Here is a 25242-nt window from a genome sequence, read left to right as displayed (position 1 = left end):
TAGTTATCCTTGTTTCACAATGCTTCAGCCAACTATTTCTCCGGCCTTCGTCAGGTAGTTAACCACTACGGGATAGGAATGCGGAGTCTCTTAACTGTCTTTCATAGTTGTTGTCATATCACCACGTTTCGGCCCACTAAACCTCTGGCCGACTTTTGGTAGGATATGAAACCGACATCTTCAGACAATGCTCACTTTAACGCATCTATCCACTGTGCCATGGGCCTTGAAGGGTGATCAAGGTTAGAATTTTTTGATCTTATAAATCCAAGTTTTTCTTTCTTTTCTGGTCTTCCATCGTTGGGCCCATACGAAATGGTATATATTTTATTATTGGAATCCTCTGAGATGAGTAAATTTTATATTTATTTCTTCATTTGCAAACTGTTACCCTCATCTTCATAGTTGTTGTTTCAGAACGTTTAGGCCAACTATTCCTCTGGCCTTGGTCAAGTGGTTTTCATCAATTGAAATATTTACTGTATAAATAAATATTTTCATTACTGTAAAATTTTTCCATTTACAAATGAGTGGTGGTATGGGAATAACACATCCTATTTTCTATTCGTATCACTAAGAAAATAACAAAATATTTGAATAAAATGTTTTTGATAATAAATTTTAAATAAGCATAGCTGATCTGTACCAGTTGTTTAGGGAAAGCAATAAAATATTGAGCTTTTGTAGCAAGGGTTTTGCAAACAAACAAAAGTTCACATCATTTTATATATAAGATTTTGTAATTGCAGGTGTTTTTACTGCACAGCAAGGCCTATAGCTAGATTTATTAAATTTCCAAAATTCCAAATTTTATTTTTCTATGAGGTCATCACAACTAAGCCTTTCTTTAAAATTCCCATTACATATTTAATATATCATTTTCATATCTTTTTTTTTTCCATGCAGTGCATGTCCTCAATCCTCATTGTCCAGGTTCATTTCCATACATTAGCATACTGCTTACGCATGCCTGGTAGATTCTTCTTTTGGTCGACAGTGGTAATGATCTGCTGGTTTGTAATAGCAGAAATTTTCTGAACTTAGTCCATCCACTCCTAATGCTTGCTATCATACCAGCACCTGCGTCTCCTTGTGCTTCAATGGTATCACTTGAGTAACTAAACTTTGAACAACCTCAATATCTCCACTATCCAGCATTCGCATATGTCGCCATTATCTTACTCTTGCATGCAAAATGGTTGTCTCTCATAAATCCACTGTACTTCTTGTGTACATAATGCTTGCAAGTATCACAAAAACTTTAATTGCACACAAAACTCACGGAACTTTCCTCTTTCTGGATGCTTTTTGACACTACAACCACTAATCATCATTTTAGTCTTGGTAATATTCAAACTCCAACCTTTTATTTTCCATAGAAGACCTATTTGGAAGACCAGGTTTTTATCTTAACAAATAGATGTTCCATTGTTCTATAGGCAAGTACTTAATTATTAGCATACAACATTTTTTCTTGCCAACCTGTATGACCACCTGTGGACATCACTTCTAAGACACAGATGAAAAGCATTGGACTTTGATGTCCTCCTACTTTAACATTGTCCCAGAACAGACACTACTTGAAATGATTATGAGCAAGGAATTCATAAAATTTCTCATGACAAGGTGTAAAAAGAAGGGCTTTTATCATAGTCGTAAAATATAAATTTAACAAGGTGGAGTGTTTGATTGTGTCTTTGCCCATTTTTGGCCCAAGTCACGTTCTCCACAGGTAGTTTTTTTTTGTTTTTTTTTACATAGGCGTCACCACTTATCAAGGCCGATAGGCCGCTCAAGGATAAGGGTTAAAGAGTGTAGAGTAGTCAAAAGGACAATATAGTAATCGATAGTAATGGAAGTTCGGTAAATTTGTTAACTTAAGTGGAACGGCTCATCAGAAACTTGTTCACGTTGGACTTGAAGACAACCATATTATAGATAGCTGGAAAGCAGGAAAATGGAAGACAATTCCACAGGCGTGCAGTTCTAAGAAAGAAGCTTTGATCATGGAATCTATGTTTAGGTTTAGACACAGATAAAGAGTGTGGAAAATTATTGATAATGTTTTCAGCTAGTCTAGTGTTTCTTGTGAAAGTTTGGCGAGGGGGGACCATAGATTGAAGCTCAGTCGAACACTTTCCATGAAAATAACGATAAAGCAGAGACAAACTCGCAACATCTCTTCTGTGAGATAGAGGTTGCAGCGAAGAGAAAAGGACATCTCCCACCAGGCTACGAAGTCTATTTTGAACCCTATCAAGGCAGGACAAGTCTTTTCTAGCAGCTCCTGCCCATATGTGGCAACAGTATTCCATCCTTGGACGTATCTGGCTCTTATATAGATAGAGAATAACTTCAGCAGTGAGATATCTACTGGATCGATAGAAGGATCTGACCATTTTTCCAGCGGCCTTGGCAACAGATTTGATGTACGTATTCCATTTAAGATCAGGAGTAAAGGTCAAGCCCAGAAGCCTGTCAAAACTTGAGGCCTCCCCAAGACGAGAGCCATTCATTTTAATTGATGCCAGATGGGGATCAGAACGTTGATGATGTAAAGATAGAAGCTTGATTTTAGATGCATTAAAAGTAACCAGCCACTCCTTTCCCCATTGTACAATGTGATCAAGATCAGAGGAGAGAGAATCGGAGAGAATTTGGTCGTTTACAGTCTTAGATGTGCTACCATAGATGATAGTGTCGTCAGCAAAAATGTCTACGAATGATGTAAGGATGTGATTTGGAAGATCATTAATGTAGATCAGGAAAAGAGTTGGCCCAGGATGGACCCCTGATTTTTGCCCATCAACTACTACTCTTATGAACCTATCAGAGAGAAATGATTTAATAATTGAGAAGACATTTCCAGCTATACCATAGCTGGAGATCTTGTGAAGTAAACCTTTATGCCATACCCTATCAAAGGCCTTTGATATGTCAAAAGCAATTGCCCTAGGTAGTGAATGGGTTTCAGGTTACTTCCTTACAAATTGATAGAGCTGCCTATTCATGTAAATTACAAGGATGCCCGGTTTGAAGCAGATCTATAATCAGGCCACGTTCTAATTTGAAATAACTGCTTTAATCAAACTGATGGGTGATATTAAATTAACATTGTTCAATATTGTGCTTGTGTCATTGCAAAAACATTTGAATGTGTATTTAATTCTCGTTCAAAATACACACATAGAGCTTGACAGTTTAAAAAAACTGTTAATATTTGTGACTGGCATTTGACAATTGGAATTATTTAGCAATAAATTTACGTAAAGAAAAAAAACTTATTTACTCTGATAGTTATACCTGACTATATTTTTAACTACAGTTTAACCCACTTTCCTGCAGATGCCACTATCGAAGTGGATTCAAATAGTTTTCTATATATAAAATGCATTTAAATAATGTGTATGTATTTATTCAATGGACGCTATACATTATTTTGATTATCACCCGGTGCCTTCTGTTCCATGCAAATAAACCCAACCAACCGAGTTAAAGATACTAAATGTTACTATGATTTGTAAACTTGCCCATTGTTTCCAGTGTTTCTGTGACATTGACGGTATCAATTGATGGCCTAAGTAATTGGTTTTCTTATTATTTCTTCAATAATACTGAATTACACACACACACACACACACACACACAAACACACACACACACACGAAGTTTTGGTAGTTTTTTAACCTTTAAAATTATATAAAACAAAATATTAAATTTTTATATTTTTTATGATTTGTTAGAAAATTATTTAGTCAGTAAGTCAATTAATCACCTGCAATCAATGGATCAACTTGCTCTCTCGAATTCACAATAGTACTAATGTTAATTTAAGGGATCATCAGTTGTTTGCCATGAAACACTGTTTCGGGGATTTAAAAACAAAACAGTACATTAAATCATGGCCTCCCTAGCAGTGTTGATCAAACACCACCTCCCTTAATCTCAAGAACAAAAAATTTTTACAGATATTAGATTTAGTTTCCTACTCTTAATATATACTCGTCTCATCAGGGCTTCAACAATTCTCTGCTGAGACGAGTAACATGCACATATTTTATCTCCAGGCTGTTTTACTGTATTACAATTCTTCAATGTGGCTAGACTTGTGTTTGAATTCGTCATTGAAACTTGATTGGCACTCCTATCCATTTATTCGCTTTGAGTAAGTGATATGTGTTTATAAACCTTGTCAATTGCCAAAAGTGCTCTATTTCTTCACACAAAAAACTTTTTTTTTTTTTTCACTGATAAAAGTTCACGATTTCACTTACCACAGTGCTCAATCCAAGATGAGAGAGAGGTTTATGTAGTGAACCGTTGGCTCACCTATTAAACTCTGGTTAAACTGTTTGAATCATGAAAAGGTGAGTTTGCAAAGCCAGTTAAATTTTAAAACCAAAACACAAAATCCCAAATTAGTCTCTTTCTGTTTGCTATATGTTCCTCTTTCTCTTTATAGCTTTGAATTAAATAATGATACTACTACTGTTGATATTGCCTTTTGTTCATAATTGAGTTTTTCTGAATACCTTCAACTGTTAATAAACAGATGAAGAAATTGACGGAAACGAGAATGATAAAAGACTGTGTATAAGATTAAAGTGGCTTAAAGGAAGGAGTCAAAGTGAGATAGATAGAAACTTAGTAAGAATTGTTACTTAGTAAGTTAATTGCAAATTGGAGCTAATTAGCACAATTAAAATGGAAGTATAAATATGTGATAGTCTCAATCCAAAGCTTGAAAACGGCAAAGATCATTTATTGATATAGCTTTAGAGAAGAGTGAAGCATATGAATTTCACATTAGTTATCTAGAATACTGCAGGTATAAGATCAGCTCAATAGGGCGGGGGCGGGGGCTTATGATGAAATTGAGTATAAATACTCCAAAAATTAACATTTCTGCATTATTCTCCGAGTACATGATTAGTAGAGAAAAGACGTTGATGTCAATATTTGTATTTTCTTTAAATACTAGTGAAGAGACGATTCCAATATTTTTCCCGATTCTGATACAATTACCGATTCTGATTCCGATTCTTTATAAATCTCGAAATATTTAACTATAAAAAGTGTTATTCTGTTCCGATTACCGTAAAAACACATCTTAAATGTACATATATTTTCTCAAACGTACAAACACACTTGTGATAGGGTGGTCTAGAGATTTTAGTCCTTCTGGAAGTTTAAATCAATAAATATTTATTTTATTATTGCTGTCAGCAGTGGAAGAAGTTTCTTAAACCAAAATCAAATAAAAAAAGATGATTAAAGGAATCAGTTTTGGCATCAGAAAATAGGCTCAATTTTTTTGTGATACCAATTCCAATACCACAAAAAGCTCCAATTTTTCCAATTCCCGATTCCAATTAATTGTCTGAACACTAGTAAATACATACAGTAAATAATATATTAAAGAGCCAGAGAGCTATAATTATAATCACGTAAAAGAATGAGGAAAATCCAACTACTAAGCCTTGTTAAAACATCCTACTTATAACAGAATTCAAGTGTAAAACTTCAAAACTGTAGTCTGAATAAAAGGAAATCATTTGACACAAGCTTCAAACAAGTATTACTTCCACAAGTGAAATCTATCTATCTATCTATCTATCTATCTATCTATCTATCTATCTATCTATATATATATATATATATATATATATATATATATATATATATAAAGTGAACGTGTCTGTGTGTGTGTACATTTCCCTACGCAATAACTCTGTCAATTTTAAGTCTACAGACTCAAAATTTGATATACAGGGTACTGAGATTTGGGAAAATTTTTGTAATCCCTTTTCGGCCAGAGATTTGGCTGTTAAGGGGTCAACTCCTCCGACAATTTTGGCTCTAAAGACATGAAATTTTAGATATAAATTCCTTGGATATGGATCTAACTTAATAATTTGATTTGAGCCCAAAACAATAAATGTTAAGGGGTCAAAGTTAAAAAAATTGACCGCTTTTTAAATTTTTTTTGCCTCACATACACCTCCAAACACCCGGGCAACGCCCGACTGAAATGCTAGTACGTATATATTTTTATTTAACAAATTTTGCCTACCAAACTCCTCCTAGAGTTTTTGGTCTGCAGAGATTAAACTTCATATATATTTGAATCCATGCAAAACTTTATATTTGGGTTTTAGCCAGGAAAAATCGGTGCAAAAGTGGGAAAATTAAAAAAAATGAAATTTGCCAGGTGAAGGTCGAATGCCGTTATTACAAATGCATAAAGTAGTAGCTAATGGTTCGTGTTTTAACTTTTAGCTTTGCAGTAAACATGTTTTCACAGTCCAGTCATTGACGGCAGAGGCAAAATGAATCGTGAGCTGAACGTTTTGGTTTCGATTCTTGGTGGTGGCGCATGAGTCTTTTTTTTTTAATACTTTTTAAATTATTACTATAGATTGCATCCAATCTATCTATCTATAAAGTGAAAATGTCTGTCTTTTCTCTATGGTAGTTAAGGAAGACGATTATACAGAAAGGCATTACTTTACATATTCACGGTGGAACTGCTAGTATATATATATATATATATATAAGTGAACGTGTGTGTGTGTGTGCGCGCACATTTCCCTATGCAATAACTCTGTCAATTTTTAGTCTACAGACTCGAAATTTGATATACAGAGTACTGAGATTTGGGAAAATCTTTGTAATCCGTTTTCGGACAGAAATTTGGCTGTTAAGAGGTGAATGTTTAACGATTTGACGTTTGAGAACTCTACCAAACTCCTCCGCCAATTTTGGGTCTAAACACTTGAAATTTTAGGTTCCTTGGACATGGATCTAACTTAATAACTTGATTTGAGCCCAAAACAATAAATTTTAAGGGGATCAAAGTTTAAAAAATTGACCACTTTTTTTTTTTTTTTTTTTTTTACACAACATACACCTCCAAAGACCCGGGCAACGCCTTGCTGAAATGCTAGTTTCATATAAAACAACCAATTCCTCGCTTAGTTCCCAGAAGACGGTTTTGGAAATCTTTCAAAAAAAGTAATGATAAAAAGTCTTTACTTTATCTTTTTAGATTTCCAAATGTCTGATTCATGTTTTAAAGCTTGCTTTCATTTGATCACATTACATAACATGTTTTTTTTTATTTTATTTTCCAGGCATTGACTGTGATACGCATCTAGCTGTGATACAAGATGAACACTGCCTCTAAGATTGCTCCCACAAACTCCAAGTATACTGTTCAAGTAGTCACCAAGTACATGTGTCGTAACTGTGGCCAGCAGTTTGAATCGACTGAGGATATGGATGCGCACATCGAAACCCATAATCGGGGCAATCCACCTCACTGCTGCTTCGTGTGCGGCAAGTCGTATCGCACGCCCTCCAAGCTGCGGCGTCACGTTCGCGTACACAGCGGTGAGAGACCGTATGCCTGCAGCCTGTGTGAGCGACGCTTTACGCGCTCCGACCACGTCAAGCAGCACATGAAGGTACACCAACCGCAGCGGCAACGGAACCAATGCCGGCTCTGTGGACTGCGCTTTGGCAAGCCGGCCACTCTCTACACCCATTTGCAAGGGCATGGAATCGAGACTTTACACATGTGCGACTCGTGTGGGGAAACGTTTCGAGAAGAGGATCACCTCGCCAGACACAAAAGGGTCCACCACACGGCCGCTGGTGGCAATGGAAACGGCTCCTCCTCCCAAGATGCCCTAAACCAGAATGCTGTTAGTACAACCACCCAAGTTACGGATGACCCCGAACAAGAATTAAAGATGGATCACAATAGTGACGAGAATGTAAATGCTCTCTCTATTGCCTGTTTTGGTATGAACACCCCAGGAAGCAACCGGTCTACACCATTGCGCACCTTACCAGACGAGAGTCGGCCAGCATCAAGCGAACAGCCACCTCATTGTTTGGTTACTCTAGATACTCCAGATGTGTTCATAGATCGACGGATTTGTGATGAACCATATGAGAATAACAGTGCTTTAAATTTGAGTACAAAACCAGACATTAGTCGCCAGATGTCCATATCATCGTGTTATACACCGACAGATTCAAATCCCATGGCAAACCATAGTAGTTTGACCTATATAAAAACAGAACCCGTGAATAACGGTGTTGGTATGTATATGACCCCTAGTTTCTCTGGAGAAGAGCGTAACGACGACGTAGGAGAACGCATAGAGGAGAACTCTTCACTGTCCGAGGAGAGATTTGCAGAAGGTTCCCCGTCACTGATGCAAACTGCATATGCACAGACATTGCGAACTACGACAACCACTACCACAGCGACAAATGGAGGGACCATTGCCTCTCTCCTGCAGCAACAGCACCACCCTGAATCGATACCGCCATCTTTTTCATTGCAACGAAACCCCCAACTCACGTCAGAGTCTTACACACAGCAATTCCAGGGCAAAAGATGCCATCATTGTGTATCGTGTGGTATCTGGTTCGAGGATCTGGCTATGAGTATGCTTCACAATAGTCTGCACTTCACAGACGGACACAATGAATTTTCCTGCAAGAAATGTTCAAAGAAATTGAGTAACCGACTTGAATTCACAGCGCATTTGGTATGGCATTTGGAACCTAATGGTCAGTGATGGGGAAAAAGACCTTTAATTTAAAAAAAAAAAATCTTTTTTTTTCTTTTAATGTTATTGAAGATGGTTAAAGGGAGATAATGGTCAGTATGAAGATGCAAGCAACAACAGCAACGTAAGGAAGGAAATATAAAAGAGAAATAAACAAATAAAATATCAACATATAAAGATTATATATAAGTTAATAAAACACAAATCGGCACGTGAGGGGGAAAGCGGGATGACTCTTTTTCTTCTCTCTCTTTTGTTTTACACATTTTTAGTTTTAAAATGAGAAAAAAAAGAAAGAAAAGATTGGACCAACAAAGATTTTATTTCAAATAATGTATAAAAAAAAGTAATCTATTATTATCAACCCCTCCCCTCCTAAAAATCTGTCTTCCCATGTTCTTTTTTATGCTAAAGTTTTAATGGGTTTTGGTATTTAAAAAAAAAATTTTAGTGTATGTTTTAATTGTTTATTAATAGAAAGGTAAATTTATAATATTTTCAAATTCTAATTTATAAATCATAAAAAATGAAAAAAAAAATTGAAAAAAAATGTCGTTCTATGTCTTTTATTTATTTATTTTTTTTCTTTCGTATTTTAGACAAAAAAAAGATAATTTCTTTCTTCTTTTCGGAGGATTTTTGATTTTGTGAGATAATTGGCCCTCTTTTCTTTTCTTGGAAATATTTTAACTTCAGATAATTTAGTTCAGACAGTTTCTTTTACTGCTTCCTACCTGCTAAATTTTCATTTCTTTCTTATCTATGAGTGCTTTTATATAATCAAATTTACACCCCCCCACCATTTATTTGCTTCTCTCCATGTCCCACTCCCTCTCTTTGTCCTCTTCCTAGCTCTCTCTTTCCTTTGTCCCCCTTCTCGCTCTCTCTCCTTTATCCCCTTTTTAGCTCTCTCTTTCTCCTTTGTTCCCTTCCTAGATTTCTCTCTCTCCTTTGTCCTCTTCCTCACTCTCTCTCTCTCTCTTTCCTTTGTGCTCTTCTTAGCTCTCTCTCTCTTTTTATTCCTCGCTCTGTCCTTTTTCTCGACCTCCCCCCTCTTTTGTCCCCTTTCTCACCTTCTCCTTCCTTTGTCCCCTTGCCGCCTCCCTCCTTTCTCTTCCTATATACTTTGCCCCCTTTCAGTCCTTGCTTCCACTATTGCTCATCATTTGTTCTCAATTTCTAATTTCTGCAAACCAATTTTCCCAACTTTCGACAAAATCTATATTTTAAATAAGTTAATATCTCCCTCTACATTTTGTAGATGTTTCATTTTTAAGTTGAATGTAATTTGATATATTCTTTCTATAATAGTCTCTTGTTTTTGACATCGATTTTAACAAAATACATTTTGCTATTAAAACTAACAAAAAAGTTATATAATGTGCATTACCTTTATTTGCATATAGTTAAGTCTTAATTTTGATGCATCTAGACACATTATTCTATGGGCTTTAACAGGTCATAAGATGTTTTAAGACTTTTGACAATGGTATATCCTTAATTGGCCTAGGTTGATTAAGGTCACACTTTTATTCAAGTGGTGTTATCGTTACCTTCATTTTTAACCTATTCTTACCTTAGTATAAACTTCTTTGGCAAACTTATTTAAATGCCTGTTATTTAGTCTACATTTTTGACAAAGTTGCTAATAAATACTTTCTCAAAGAATTGGTTCTAGAGCCTACCTTTCATTCCCATAGAATTCTTTCACAGCTCAGAATATTTAATATTTCTCTTCATATCCTCTCCAATCTGATCATTGTACAGAATCAAAAATTCTTGGAGAAGAATCTCCTTGGAGGCATCAGAGTTCAGCATGTTGTGTTTGTATTGCAACAGTTCCTAGGAATTTCAGTTGCTTTCCGTAGGTCAAATTTCAGATCCCTATCTCATACTGATGCTAGCAAATTTCTGGAAGGAGATCCCCCCCCCCAAAAAAAAAAGGAAAAGCTGAGTTTTTTTTTTTTTTTTTTTTTTTTTTTACTTCATTTTACTTCAGTTGAAGTTGTCAGAAATCAATGGGCTTCTTCCTAGGGGCTAACATTTGATCTCTATAAAAGATACATAGATATTTAAGTATTCCATTAAAGTTCTCCTTTACATCTCAAATGCTGAGTTAGTAAAAAAGCTGGGAACATAATGTTTGGTTTTACCGGATTCCAGGACAAGTCTGGTGGAGTATCCAGCTTCATGCTGTTAGTTAAGATAACATCACTTAGAGAAGGTGCACCATTCCTCATAAAACTCAGTGTGAGTTAGCGATACTGTGACGATCTTATTTGGGTTGTGAATTTGAATATTTAGTCAGGGTTTACTTGTCCTGACAAACCCCTGTACAGAAAGACCTTAGATACTGGAAAAATGTGTCTATCTAGTAGGTATTAAAGTTCTTTCTGTAAGGCATTCCAATTCTTTTCCATATTTAAGAATTAATGTTTCAGCAGAAACATTTTTTAATCTGAAAACTAAAAAAGTCTTTTTAGTTTATTATTAGCTGAGTTTTGTAAGTGTTCAGTCAAAATAAGTAATATTCTGTTAAATAGAAAATAATCAAATGTATTTCTGTCTATTGTCTGCATAATGTTTATTTTTACTTCTTTCTTTTTTTTTTGTCCTCTATAGTATTAGACCTAACTGAATGGTTAATTGTAGGTATTGACCATTTCATACCCTCTAAAAAGTTTCAGCAAAAACCTAACAGCCAGCCTTGGTTCTCTCCAGAATGTGCTGCTGCCATTGCGCACAGAAATCACTTTTTCCACTGCTTCAAACGTAATAGATGTATGGAAACTAAAGCCGTTTTCAGGACTGCCAGCAACCATTGTAAGAAAGTAATAAGGAACGCAAGAGAGTTGTATGCTCAATCTGTTAAGTCCAAAGTAGCTGAGCAGCGGCTTGGTTCCCACCAGTTTTGGCAAATAGCAAACAGAATTCTGAACAGAAGCGTGTGCTCCATCCCAACTATTATCAATGGATCTGAGGTAATCTCGTCAGCATCAGACAAAGCCAAACTCTTTGTCAAGAACTTTGCAACTAATTCTACCCTTTGCGACCAAGACCGCCAACCCCCAATATTTCCTCTTGTATCAGAAAACACGCTATGTGATATACGTATATCTGTACGTGATGTTGCCAAGCTAATCAAAAACCTTGATTCCAGTAAAGCAACTGGCCCTGATGGTATTCCAATTATAGTACTCAAAAAACTTCAACCTGAACTAGCGCCCATACTTACAAAACTGTTTAAACGTTGTCTTAAGGAGAATAGTTTCCCATCTCCCTGGAAAATCTCATCAGTATGCCCTGTATTTAAGAATTCAGGTGATCGCTCATCCCCCTCTCAGTACAGGCCAATAAGTCTCCTGTGCGTCATGAGTAAGTTGCTAGAATCTGTATTAAATACAGAAGTAATCAAACATCTCAACAAAAATAACCTTCTTAGTGACACTCAATATGGTTTCCGTTCTGCTAGATCTACAGCAGATGTCCTTACAGTTATATCGCATAGGATTAGCAAATCTCTCGACGGTGGCAATCTTTCTAGGGCAATTGCTCTTGACATATCTAAAGCCTTTGATAGGGTATGGCATAAAGGTTTACTTCATAAGATCGCTAGCTATGGTATAGCTGGAAATGTCTTCTCAATTATTAAATCATTTCTTTCTGATAGATTCATAAGAGTAGTAGTTGAGGGGCAAAAATCAGAAGCTCACAATATTAATGCCGGTGTCCCTCAGGGATCCATCCTGGGCCCAACTCTTTTCCTGATCTACATTAATGATCTTCCAAATCATATCCTTACATCATTTGTAGACATTTATGCTGACGACACTACCATTTATGGTACCACATCTAAGACAGTAAACGAGCAAGTTCTCTCCAATTCTCTCTCCTCTGATCTTGAGCACGTAGTACAATGGGGAAAGGAGTGGCTGGTTACTTTTAATGCATCTAAAACCAAGCTTCTCTCTTTACATCATCAACATTCTAATCCACATTTGTCATCAATTGAAATGAATGGCTCTCGTCTTCAGGAGGCCTCAAGTTTTGACAAGCTTCTGGGCTTGACCATTACTCCTGATCTTAAATGGAACACGTATATCAAATCTGTTGCCAAGGCCGCTGGAAAAATGGTGGGATCTTTCTATCGATCCAGTAGATATCTCACTGCTGATGCTATTCTCTATCTATATAAGAGCCAGGTACGTCCAAGGATGGAATACTGTTGCCACATCTGGGCAGGAGCTGCTAGAAAGAACTTGTCCTGCCTTGATAGAGTTCAAAATAGACTTCGTAGCCTCGTAGGAGATGTCCTTTTCTCCTCCTTGCAACCTCTATCTCACAGAAGAGATGTTGCGAGTTTGTCTCTGATGTATCGTTATTTTCATGGAAAGTGTTCAACTGAGCTTCAATCTATGGTCCCCCCTCGCCAAACTTTCACAAGAAACACTCGTCTAGCTGTAAACACTATCAATAATTTCCCCCACTCTTTATCTGTGCCTAAACCTAAACGTAGATTCCATGAACAAAGCTTCTTTCTTAGAACTGCACGCCTGTGGAATTGTCTTCCGTTTTCCTGCTTTCCGGCTGACTACAATATGGTTTTGTTCAAGTCTAAAGTAAATAAGTTCTTGATGAGCCGTTCCATATAAGTTATTAAATTTACCAAATTTTCATTACTAATGATTACTATATTGACCAACTTCTACTGTACACTCTTTAACCCTTATCCTTGAGTGGCCTCTGGGCCTTGATAATGTGGTGATGCCTTTGTAAAAAAAAAAAAAAAAAAAAAAAAAAAAACAAAGCTAGAAATAGCAAATTAACGTTCCATTGTTTTATTAAACGTTTATTAATTTAAAATAATATTTTGACTTTAGAAATATTTTTTATTTAAAAGAAAATTTATATTTTTAGGTGATTACTATGTTCCTTTTCTTTCTCCTCCATTTTCTTTTAATCCTTTAAGAAATTCTCTAACAAAGAAACTAATAAATAAATGAGATGTTTAAACATAAAATTCAAATCCCACACGAATTAATATACATCCTACAACAGTATACATCTGGGATTTGAATTCACAGTTAAGAATACTGGAACTTCTTTTTTTTAAGAGTAGGTATATTTTCATTAAAATTTTAATGTTTATAATTTTCATTTATTAAAATCAGTCTCTTCAGTTTAAAAAATACACTAAATATTGACAAATACTAAAACCATTGAGCAAAAGGAAGCCTCTCTTATGAAAACTCAACCTCTCTTAAAAGAAAAATAAAACAAAAATCTCTTTTTCCTTTCTTCTTTCTTTCATTAATATGTCTTTCTTGCAAGAGATGGCATCCCTTCATTATTATGTTCACCCATTCATCTTCTGAAAAATGATGAAATAAAATTTTTGCTCTGTCTTTACAAAATTAATTTCTCACCAGATATGACCCCCTCCCCCCACCAGCTGACATTGGGGCAATGATCTCCTAGATAAATGAAAGGAATAAATTAAAACTTATACAATTAATAAATAACTGGAATTTTTTTTTTTTTTTTCAAAATGACAATATAAATATTGGTCTCAATAATTATAGTTTACTCTTATCTTAAAAAATGCTCAATATTCGAGATAGAGCATCAATCTATGAGGGTGGAATTGAAATCATGTAAATTTAGATTTCCAAAATTTAATTTTCAAAAACAAGAAATACTAGATAGAATCATTATATTCATTATATTTTGTATTCTTTATTTTTGAATAATACAGTTGTAGATGTTAATTTGCACTATTTAATTCCACTCATATGAGTGGAATATATACATATATATCCCCTCCCATCGTTTCTGTTTCTAACCATTCATTTTTGTTTTCTTGCTTCTCCCCCTCTCCTCCCTTGCTGTTGCTCATAATCTTAATTCTTCTTAATGATCTTCCGATTATCTCCCTTTAGCCAATTCCATCTGTATAAGGGTCTTTTTGGTTATTTAATCTCAAAATATTTAAGTTGTCATTCCAAAATTCGTTATGTGAATGATTTTAGTCCTGAAATGATGAGAGAAAAAACAGAAACATACAAATCTTTATAAATATATCTATCTACATATATATATACATATATATATATATATATATATATATATATATATATATATATATATATATATATATAACATATTCTATCTATATGATACCAGGATGTGTTATGAAGCCCGTCATCTTACTAAAGTCACATATAATATCTGACGACTGTGATATTACTGTATTATTATTATTATTTAACAATGATTTTTATTTCACCAAGATGCTTTTGCACTGTCATGAGTTGTATTTAAGGCGTTAAAAGATATCTGTGCGTGTGTATGTGTGACTGAATACAAATATATATATATATATATATACACACACATTTATATATATATATATATATACACACACACACCTAAAACAAAATCAATATAAATTTATTGTTCAATAACAACCTCATAAGAAATATAAAATAAGATATTACTTTCCTTATCAGAAGTAAAATGATGAAATTGAGTTTTAATGAATAGATGTGCTCTATGACACTAGAGCTGTTTTTTTTTTTGTTTTTTTTTTTCAAGCAATTAATTTTTGCTTTTTAATTCTTTACAATAGAATTGTACTAAACGCATTAAGGTGTTTTTGATAATTTTCCTGTATTTTTTTTATCTAATAATATTTATTTTCATAGCCATATATTTAGAAATTTTATGAAAATTATATTTTCACAGGTTATATGGAATTTCCTTCTCCAATATTTTAAATATACTATTTAGATATTTAATACTTAACAATTTAAAATTTAGTTTAAATATTAAAACCTTTTTTACACATAAACTATAATTTGTAATTTGTTTTAACAAACTTTTTTAACTGTTCATAAATTCCAATTAAAATTAAAATTCTCAAACACTCTTAAAGGAATTAAATATTTTTAATGAATTTTTTAAAATTTACAGTTAAAAAAGATTGCTGATCCAAAATGATTATGAATATTAGGTTAGATAAAACTGATTTATTTTAATATATAAAGTTTTAATTATCAGATTTGTATATTTTATAAACTTTATATCATAGATCCATTTCTTTATAATTTGATTTTATTATTAAATTAAAAAAAAATTTTTAATTACATTTTTTATTAAAATTTTTTCATTAAAAAGAATTTTTTTTTTTTAATCTCAATATGAGGTGAAGGTGTGTGTTACTAAGTTTAGAAGCCGTGAGAGAGAGACAGAGAGATATGTATAAAAGAATGAAAACAACGTTGACTCAAAATGATTGCTTATTTAACTAAACTAATTGTGCTCATCTCTTCCAAATGGGTTGTTGATGACCGAGAGACCGTGCTATGTTGTTAGACATTCCAATGTAGTTGCATGCCGTGGCAGTAGTACAAAATTCTGTTTATTTAAAACAATGTGACTATGAATGAACTCCTGGGCTTTTATTCTTCAAGTGTAAAATAATCACTTTTTTGGGCAGAGTGAAAAGAAGAAAAAAAAGCAACAAAAAAAAAACCTTGCCATCTAGCTGTGATAAGAAGCAAGATTTCAAGTTGAGTGAGCTTGGACATTTTTTTTTTTTCTGAAGGGGGGTATTTTTTTTTTATTTTATTTTATTTTTTTTTTTTGTCAAATTTTAACCTTTTCTTTTATATAAAGATCACCATCTTGTGATTATGATGGTCTGTAAGAAGCTCAGTTTTTGGCAACCAATTCACATCAGAACATTTTTCTTTCTTCAGTGTAACCAAACAGGGAGGAAAGGTAGGGTATTTTTTCTGCAAAAAAAGAAAAAAATATAGAAAAACAAATAAACTTTAAACAAAACCAGAATCTCTAATATTCTTAGAGATTTTTTTTTTTTTTTTTGCATTGGGTGAACTACAGTTATGAAAACCTTATCTCCCTCCCGCTCTACAGCAATACTGCAAACAGGTATGGGTTAAAACAAAACATAAAAATACTGCTAGAGTCAGTTTCCCAGCCTCTTTTGTAATGTTGATGTGGATACTGTTACGTTTTAAGTTCTACATCCTATATCATCCTTTAAAATTCAATCTCTCTCTCTCTCTCTCTCTCTCTCTCTCTCTCTCGCTCTCCATCTTTTATTCACTCACATGCAGCTTGATAATTTTTCCTGTCACTCTTCCTGTGGATATATCACTTTTGTTTATTCTATATAATTTATTCTTGGTTGAAATGTATAGCAGTAACCTAGACCAAACTTCAGTACAACCAGCAGACCTGCTCATAAGGATTTTTCTCCCCCTTACCAGACTCTGCAGCACATACAAAAACAATTCACTCATTTTATATACAGTATGTATGCCAAGTTAGTTAAAAAACAAAACAACAACATTAATGTGCTCAATCATAGGTTCTACAAAGTCTAACATAAAATGTTTTATTTAAATATTATACATTACAATGTCTGTTGAGGGTTTCATCAGTCTGATAACCTTGTAAAAGGGTTGACTACCAAATATATCTTCGATGACCAGCCGGATGTTATTGTAAATCCAGGATAATTCGATTGATGAAACTCGGGTATCCCAAACAAACACAATTTATAGTATTTCAGTAAACTAATATATAGAGTATAATGCTGTGTTTTCATAGAGGAAAATGGCGACAGTGCTCACTTATGTATGTAAGAGCATAATATTTTAACAATTAACACTAATTCGATCATCCATTGATACCTGCGGTTTCACCAAAATACCGTAAATACTACTTGTTGTGCAAAAGATTCTTCAGCTGATGTTCTGAAATGTATGTACATCGTTTAATATATGGGGCTAAAATTATTATTTTGTTTAGTAATCTGTGAAAAATAAGTAATAATTAAAATTTTAATACTTATTTGAGTAAATTATTTCTTTTACTTGTTTTGAAGTCTTGTAGGGGAGACATCAATTTTATAAAGAGTCAGAAAATTTTTCGTTATTTACTTATTGAAAAAAGACAATTTTCCCCCTTTTTCTATTCTGTTTTACTAATAAGGGATGTGTGTGTGTGTGTGTTTGGGAAATGGAGGTTAATAAATCTCTAAGCATAATTACTTAAATGTCTATTACTAGAAAATTTGCCATTATTGGCTAATTTCCTTTTAAAAACAGACACACACATATATATATATATATACACACATCTAAGAAATTATTGACGGGTAAAAATGTTTTTTTAAAAAGTGGTTGTGCTGTTTAATTTTTATTTGGCTGGTTTCTGGTGTCAAAAAATTTTCAGCTCTGAACTGGTAAAAGAGAGATGATTGGTGTCTGTTGCCGATAGTAAGGTACTGATTGCACGGGTTTCAGGAGAAAGCAAAAAAAAAAAATAATAATAAAATAAATAATGTATAAAAAATTGAAAAAAAAAAAAGAAAAGAAAACCAACATTTTGTTATAAGTTGTTACAATTTTATTCTTTCCAGGGAATTTTTGAACTTCTTACCCACCAACCGAGCCCCATTTTGTTTTGTTAATGTCTTTTTTCTCTTCTCTCTCTCTCTCTGTCTCCATATATTTTTCTTTTGCATTCATTGTCATCTATTTTACATATTTCTCCCCTTAAGTTTATTTCTTTAAATCTATCAACACTTGCAATGTGATTTCTTTTTTATCTTAAAAAAGAACTATATCTGACAAAAAAAATTCTCAAAAAAAATACAAGATAACATTTCCCTCTTTCTTACCTTCCATTTTTACTTGTTATATATATATAATATATATATATATATATATATATATATATTCCTAACCCTTAGATTTACCTGGGAGTATATATTATGAATCTATCCATGGAAAGAAACACTTCTATTTATTTTATTTATTTTTTTAAATGAAGATAGGAATTTTTATTTTTATTTTATTATGTAAGAAAAAACACACAATTCTTAAAAATATGGAAGAATTGAGAAATAAAACAAACATTTAAAGTAAAAATGAATAAGAGAATAGTTTTGCATTTGTCTGGTGGTGGTGTCTTGTGTTCAGCAACAAATATTTTCAGCATTTAAAAGAATAAATTTCAAACTCACCTTACCGTTATTAACCGAGAGTTTAGACCATCCTTATTATTGGTTATACACTGTGAAAAACTGAATCAGAATTTTCTAGAGTTGATCAGAAAAAGTAAAGAACCTAATTAGCACAATATTATGCTACACTTGTCTATTTTCAAGGATAAACAAATATTACCCTTGGAATTTATAGCAGGCATCCATTTTGTGGAAGTTGTAAAAATTGTTATAGAGTAAATAAGTTTTAGAGAAATAATAGGATTTATTTTTGTATTTATAAAATAATATGTTATAAGATATCCTGTTTATAATACGTTATCGTCTATTTATTTTAATGAAATCGATTGTGAAAAATAAAAGCAATACTGGTATTGTTACTGCAAAACTTTTGACTTCGCCATTTTTAAAATGAATAGTTTTTTTTAAATGAATAGTTCCAAAATCAAATTCTATCGTCGCATTTTAACTTTAAAAAAGTCATTTGTATTTGTTTTAATTTGCGTGGCTTCTCTTCAGTTTTGAGAGAGAATATATACCCCCTTTAATGGTGGCTGCACGTGTAACTAGGAAGTAAAGGTTACACAATAATCAGCTGCACCTCTCCTGAGTCAGCACTGATTTAATACAATGGCAAAGAGAAGTCCAGGACGACTGGAGACAATGCTGAGATAAACGGATAGCACATACATAATTAATATTTTCAAATGGTTACTTATTTTAGTAACTGACCGGGCTCAACGTTGCTTAATTTTAGGGATTTCAATGGAAAGCGATGTGTGTCAACGTGATTATGCCGTTTTACTTTAATGTCATTTTATTATGCATCTGAGTATTACAATTTTAAATAAAGAAAATACGTGTTTGCTTTATTTAAATTTTATCCGGCGATGACAATTATTTTATGGAATAAGTTGCAGTATTTTTCTAAATATTATCATACCTTAAATGCATGTACAAGAGATATATTAGCATTAATACTAAACTAGTGGGATTGTGGAAATTCCACAGGAGGGCGCATTTATACGTAATATATTGATGTTGGCATTCTGTAGATGTTCAGTGTAAAAGAAGATACTCTGATATTATTGTAGCTTTTTTGTTAAAGCTGCAAAAGTATTTATCTAAGCTAGCATGAACGCCCGGCGTAACCTGGTCGTAAAGTACTCTTAAATATGATATTATAATTCTTGCAGATTTCGTATATATTATTATAGAGTTAATGTTCTATCGATTTTTATATATTATATAGTTGCGATTTCAATATATATATATATATATATATATATATATATATATATATATATATATATATATATATATATATATAAACTTGAGTTCCTTCAGCCATAATCGAAACCGAAACCCAAACTTATGATGAATTCTTGATAAAATTATATATATATATATATATATATGACTTAAATGCCATCAGCTATAATCGAAACCGGAACAAAAACTTATGAAAAATTCTTGGTAAAATTATTTATGACAAGAAATGGAAATATATAATTAAACGACCCGGATGTAAGCGTGACACACAAAGGAACACATGCGCTATCATATTCATATATAGATTATACCAATAAATGGGAGGATGTTTGCAACCTTCACCAGGTCCTTCCTGTAAGTACACCATTCTAAAATAGAGAATCTGAAGAAACTAATGCCAACAACAAAATCAAGTCAGTTAAAAATGCTGTATCATGCTGAATTGATTTTTATGCAGGCAAATAAAAAAAAAAGCAATCATGTAGTTTATTATCTTATAAAAAAACAGTTTAATTTGCTTGAAAAACAAAATAGTTTTCATATATTGTGTATGTGGTGTGATGATGTATAGAATCTGAACCTGGCCAGTGAGAGTTGAGGAAATGCGTTGCATGTAGAGAAATAATATAAGAATGATACGATGGATAGATAATGCGAGCCTTAAAGATAGGCTTAGTTCTGATAAGTTCAGAAGGAAATAAAATCTGGACAGTATACGGGAGACTGGTGTAGCAGAGAAACTTTCGGTGGTATGGCGATGTCGAAAGAATGGATAAAAGTTCTTGGTTTAGTAGATGTAGAACAGTTGAGGTAACAGGTTCAGTTCGCAGGGAAAGGTCAAGACAACCCTATAAGGAAGTGATAAGGATGGACCTGAGCAATTAAAGAGTTTGTTAGAGAAATGTTTGTTTGCAATAAAATTTCTTAAAGCTGTTCAATACATGCCAGCATGCAAAATTGACGTTAATCCTAATATCAAAGTGAAGAATCTATTTTGTGTCAGGAGGGCATTATTTCCAGGCATTATCTTTTACTTTAGAAGGTGTAAAATGTTTGTCTTGTTCTCTCATGACGGGAGAAGGACACTTATTGCTTGTTGCTTGAGGCACCCTCGTCCCTAATGGATTGACAATGCAACTAATCATGCTATTTTTTACCGCCAGTGTCACTTTCTATGATCTGCTCTCCTCTGACACTAACTTTGTCTTTGACAAAGGCAGATAACTTTTTTAGTAATTGGACCTATGTATTATGCTCATTCTTTGTTTCATTTGTGTCGATTTTTAAGAAATTAAGAAAAAAAAATCTGCAGCCTGCGATGGGAATAGTTATATTGTAGAGAAGAGGGATTAAAGGTTTTTGTTTTAATATTTAAACATTTTTTAAATATATTTTATCTTGTCATACTCAAAAGGGATGTTTGTAAAACAAATAAATATTAAATTTTGATAATAAAAAATAAACTTTAAAAACACCAGATAAATATTAACTTACTTTGTACCACAGTGAGTTCATTCTTTTAAATAAAGAATAACCGGTCATAATGGCCGTATGTAGAAACAAAGACATTATTATATAGATCTTTAAATCCTTAATTCTTCCATACTTTATTATTATTTCTTTTTTTTTTTTTTTTTTTTAATATTTTTAAAAGATTTCTTTCATGGCCTTCTTTCCAATGGACAGTGTTCACAATATTCTAAACCGTTTTCCACTGCTTTTTATTAATTTTTCATAGGGCATTTTTCTGTTTTTTAAAAGTAATAATAAAAACAGGGGTCAAGTTTTTTCTGGAGGATTTTTTTTTTTTGTTCCTCATTGTGAGAAATGGCAAATGACAATGACCTTACAATCTCACAGTTGACCTGAAAGATTGAATCAAAGTGATGTTTTTTCTCTCTCTCACATTTAAAAAAAATTATTTTTTTTAATTCTTATATTTTTAAATGTGCCCTTAAATGGAAAATCTTGGGAGAAATTCAAAAACTTGCCTTTCATAGATCTATAAAAGATTTAAAAGAAAAAAGACAATTATTTTCCTCAAAAAATCTTGCCAAACTGATGGTGATTTTTTTTCTTCATCTTTACAAACACAAAATACTTTCTTTTTTTTTTGTATCATTAAAAAAGTGCATAAAAATTAAAAATCTAAATTTTACTCGATCGAAGTTTGTGTAGACGATGTAAGACAAAATTTTAATTAAAATAATTTTTATGCACTAATGTCACTAGAAACACAAAAACACAAAAATAGAATTAAAAATAACATACACAAAAACATTTAAAAAAATTGTTGCATTGGATTCATTTCTCATTAAATTATTCGTACATTTTATTTTTAAAAATGTTTGATTTGGGTGGGGGGGATAGTTCTTATTGAAAAGATTATTTAAAAAATTGTTTTCTAAATTTAAATAAAAAAAGTTGCTTTTTTTCATTTTAGAAGAAAAAAGAAATTTTGCAATAATTTTTTAAAATATATATACATTTGTTAAAGATTTTTTTTAAGTTACAAAAATCATGTTTTCACTCTACTGTGGAATAAAAAGCATCGATTTGTTAAACATCTAAATTATAACTCTTTGTTTAAATTTTATTATTGATTATTAAATTTTGTTAGTAGGTAAATTAAAGGCAGAGTTAAATATTCAACACATTTGAAAACGAATTAATTAAAATAGTACTAAAACATTTCATTGATATCTTAGTTGTTACTTTACTATGTTCTAGTTTTTTATTAAAAAAAAATAATAATCCTTTAATCACAAAGTAATAAACACGTAAACCCTAGGCAATACAATGTCTATTCTTATAACTTTAAAAATATTTTAATCTGAAGGTCACCAGTGCAACCTTTGTTTCACTCTTCTCTTCTGTCATGCAAATATTTCTTTTGTTTTCTTTTTTTGCTTTTTAAGTTAAATGTTTGGTTTAATAAATTAACTCCCCACTCCCAAATAAAACCTTCTCCCTAATCTTTCCTAACCTCTCTCCCTCTTTTCTTTCTCTGTCTGTCCAGTTTTGTTTTTGTTATTTTTTTTTTAATTTATTGTTCTGTTATCTTGTTATCAGACAAATTCTATTTATATTTTTTTTTCTTCCAGATTGAATAATTTCTAGTCAAGTTTGTTAATAAAGTACATGTGACAGTTTATTCTGGAATTTTTTGTTTTATTTTTATTTTTATTATTTTTTGTTGCTTTTTTGTCTTTATTTTCTTAATTTTTGTGTTTTTTAATTTTTTTTTAAATTCTAGATTTATTTGAAGTTAGATTTGTGTTTTTTGTTTTTCTTTTTGTTGTTGTTTTTAAATAAGTTTGCAAAGTGTTATAAATATATTTAACAGAAGATACCCCCCCACACACACACACAAAAAAAACTGCTAAATACGTTAAATTCGAGTTGATAGGTTTCCATTTAATTTCATCATTTTGACGATCACTCATTTATCACTTATTTATCATAGTCAATTTGACGACCCCGCCCAATTACGTTTCACGCTTTCTGGGTTGTTTCATTTCAATATTCTCTTTATATATAACAATTTTTATAATTTTTTTTTTCAAATAAATGTTAGTTTACATATTTTTTAAAATATGTTTATTTTCATATTTTTAAAATATGTTTATCAACAGACACAATTTCACAGAGATTCCGTGGGTTTTCAGATTGATTAAAGGAACGTAATTGGGAGTATTTAAAATATTTGATAAAATACATAAACATTTATTTAAAAAAAAGAAAAGTTTACGAATATCGTATTTAAAATCAATCATTTTTTTTTTTTTTAAATTAAAACCTGGTGTGAAAATGAAACAAATCGTGGAACATAATTGAATAAAATAAACATTTATTTGAAACAAAAAAAATCAGTTTGCGAATATTCTAATTTATTATACTTTAAGAAATTGAAATGAAATAAACAAAAAATCATGGAACGTAATTGGGCAGGGTAGTCAACTTTATTAACACCGTCTATTTTCTATGACAAGTAAGTTGATGTGTGATTGCCATTATTTTTTTTATTTTAAATTAAATTTGACTAATGACTAAACTCTCTCTACTTCCCCAAACTTTGACATAACTGAGAATTTTTAGTCTTGCATGTTAAAAGCTATTAACATTTTAAACTAAAATCAAACATCTAAAATTTTTTGCTGTTACTCTAATAAATCTACAAATAGTTCAACCTTCTCTGAAGAATATATCATTAAAAAGAAAAAAAAATGGTATACATTATAAAAAAGATAATAAATGGATCGACCGTAGTTGATATCAACATGTAAGCTCCTTTTTCGTTGGTTACTACAGATTTAGGGGAGGACGCCACTCCCATTCCTATTTTATAATGCTGAGTGTTTAGCAAGGAGGCATGAAGTACCATTGGTATGACATGACAGAGAATTTAACCCTGGTCTCCCATGCCTTTTAGTTAACATTACCATTATACCAAATGGGCGAGAACTTATGTTTAATAAATACTTTATAAATGTAATGAGGATACCACTTCGGTAATGTCGCTAAATAGGGTTTGCAGGTTATACGAGAAAAATAAGACATTAGAACTGTTTCTTATCTTAAGCATTATTACATGAGGAATCATTTCGTGTAAAAAGTTAATTTATTTTATCCATTGAAACTCGAGAAATGCACGATTAAATAGCTGTAAACATTTAATAAGCAAATAATCAACATGGCTGACAGTTGCTATTCGCTGACAAAAAAGCAGCGTTGACCTTGCGATCAAAAACCAAGATCAATTCAAAACTGAACGAATCAACGGGACTTTGGTGAATCTGTTTAGTTCGTATCTTTATGAATTTATTGTGGAGAGAGCGAGAGGCACACATAAATTCGGTGAAATTCTTAGCTGCATCACGTGCGTTTATTCTACATAAAATATTTATCATTTTAAATCAAAACAAAATTTAACCTCCAAATAAAAGTTGTTTTAAAGTTGCTTAAATTATTTGTCATACTAAAGTATAGAAAAAGATTCATTTAAATTAATTTTTTTTAAAAACGTTGTTTAACTTATTTTTCATGTTTTTTTTTTCTTGCATCTATTCTACATAATTAAAAATACAAGTTGCTTTAAATTGTCATGAAACGCACGTGATGTAGCAAAGAATTTCACCGAATTTATGTGTACCTCTCGCTCTCTCCACATAAATTCATAAAAATACGAACTAAACAGATTCACCAAAGTCCCGTTGATTCGTTCAGTTTTGACTTGATCTTGATTTTTGATCGCAAGATCAAGGCTGCTTTTTTGGCAACAAATGGCAACTGGCAGCCATGTTGATTATTTGCTTATTGAATGTTTACAGCTATTTAATCGTGCATTTC

At 32.1% G+C, this 25242-nt stretch overlaps 1 protein-coding gene across 6 annotated transcripts in view; it reads left to right on the top strand.

The window, feature by feature from the left end:
* LOC145279864 (uncharacterized) overlaps window positions 1-13392 on the top strand; it is a 333260-nt gene extending 319868 nt beyond the window's left edge. For all 6 annotated transcript variants that reach the window (XM_080131306.1, XM_080131307.1, XM_080131310.1 and 3 more), the window contains one exon: window positions 7134-13392. In XM_080131306.1, coding sequence (XP_079987432.1) covers window positions 7170-8594 — 1425 coding nt within the window. In that variant the 5' untranslated portion in view covers window positions 7134-7169 and the 3' untranslated portion in view covers window positions 8595-13392. The remainder of the gene's footprint in view (window positions 1-7133) is intronic.
* Window positions 13393-25242: the final 11850 nt, after the last annotated feature.

This window comes from Euprymna scolopes, chromosome 7, assembly GCF_053919585.1.
Source record: "Euprymna scolopes isolate OS-2025 chromosome 7, ASM5391958v1, whole genome shotgun sequence".
Lineage (NCBI taxonomy): Eukaryota > Metazoa > Mollusca > Cephalopoda > Sepiida > Sepiolidae > Euprymna > Euprymna scolopes.
This window is presented reverse-complemented; position numbering and strand designations above follow the sequence as displayed.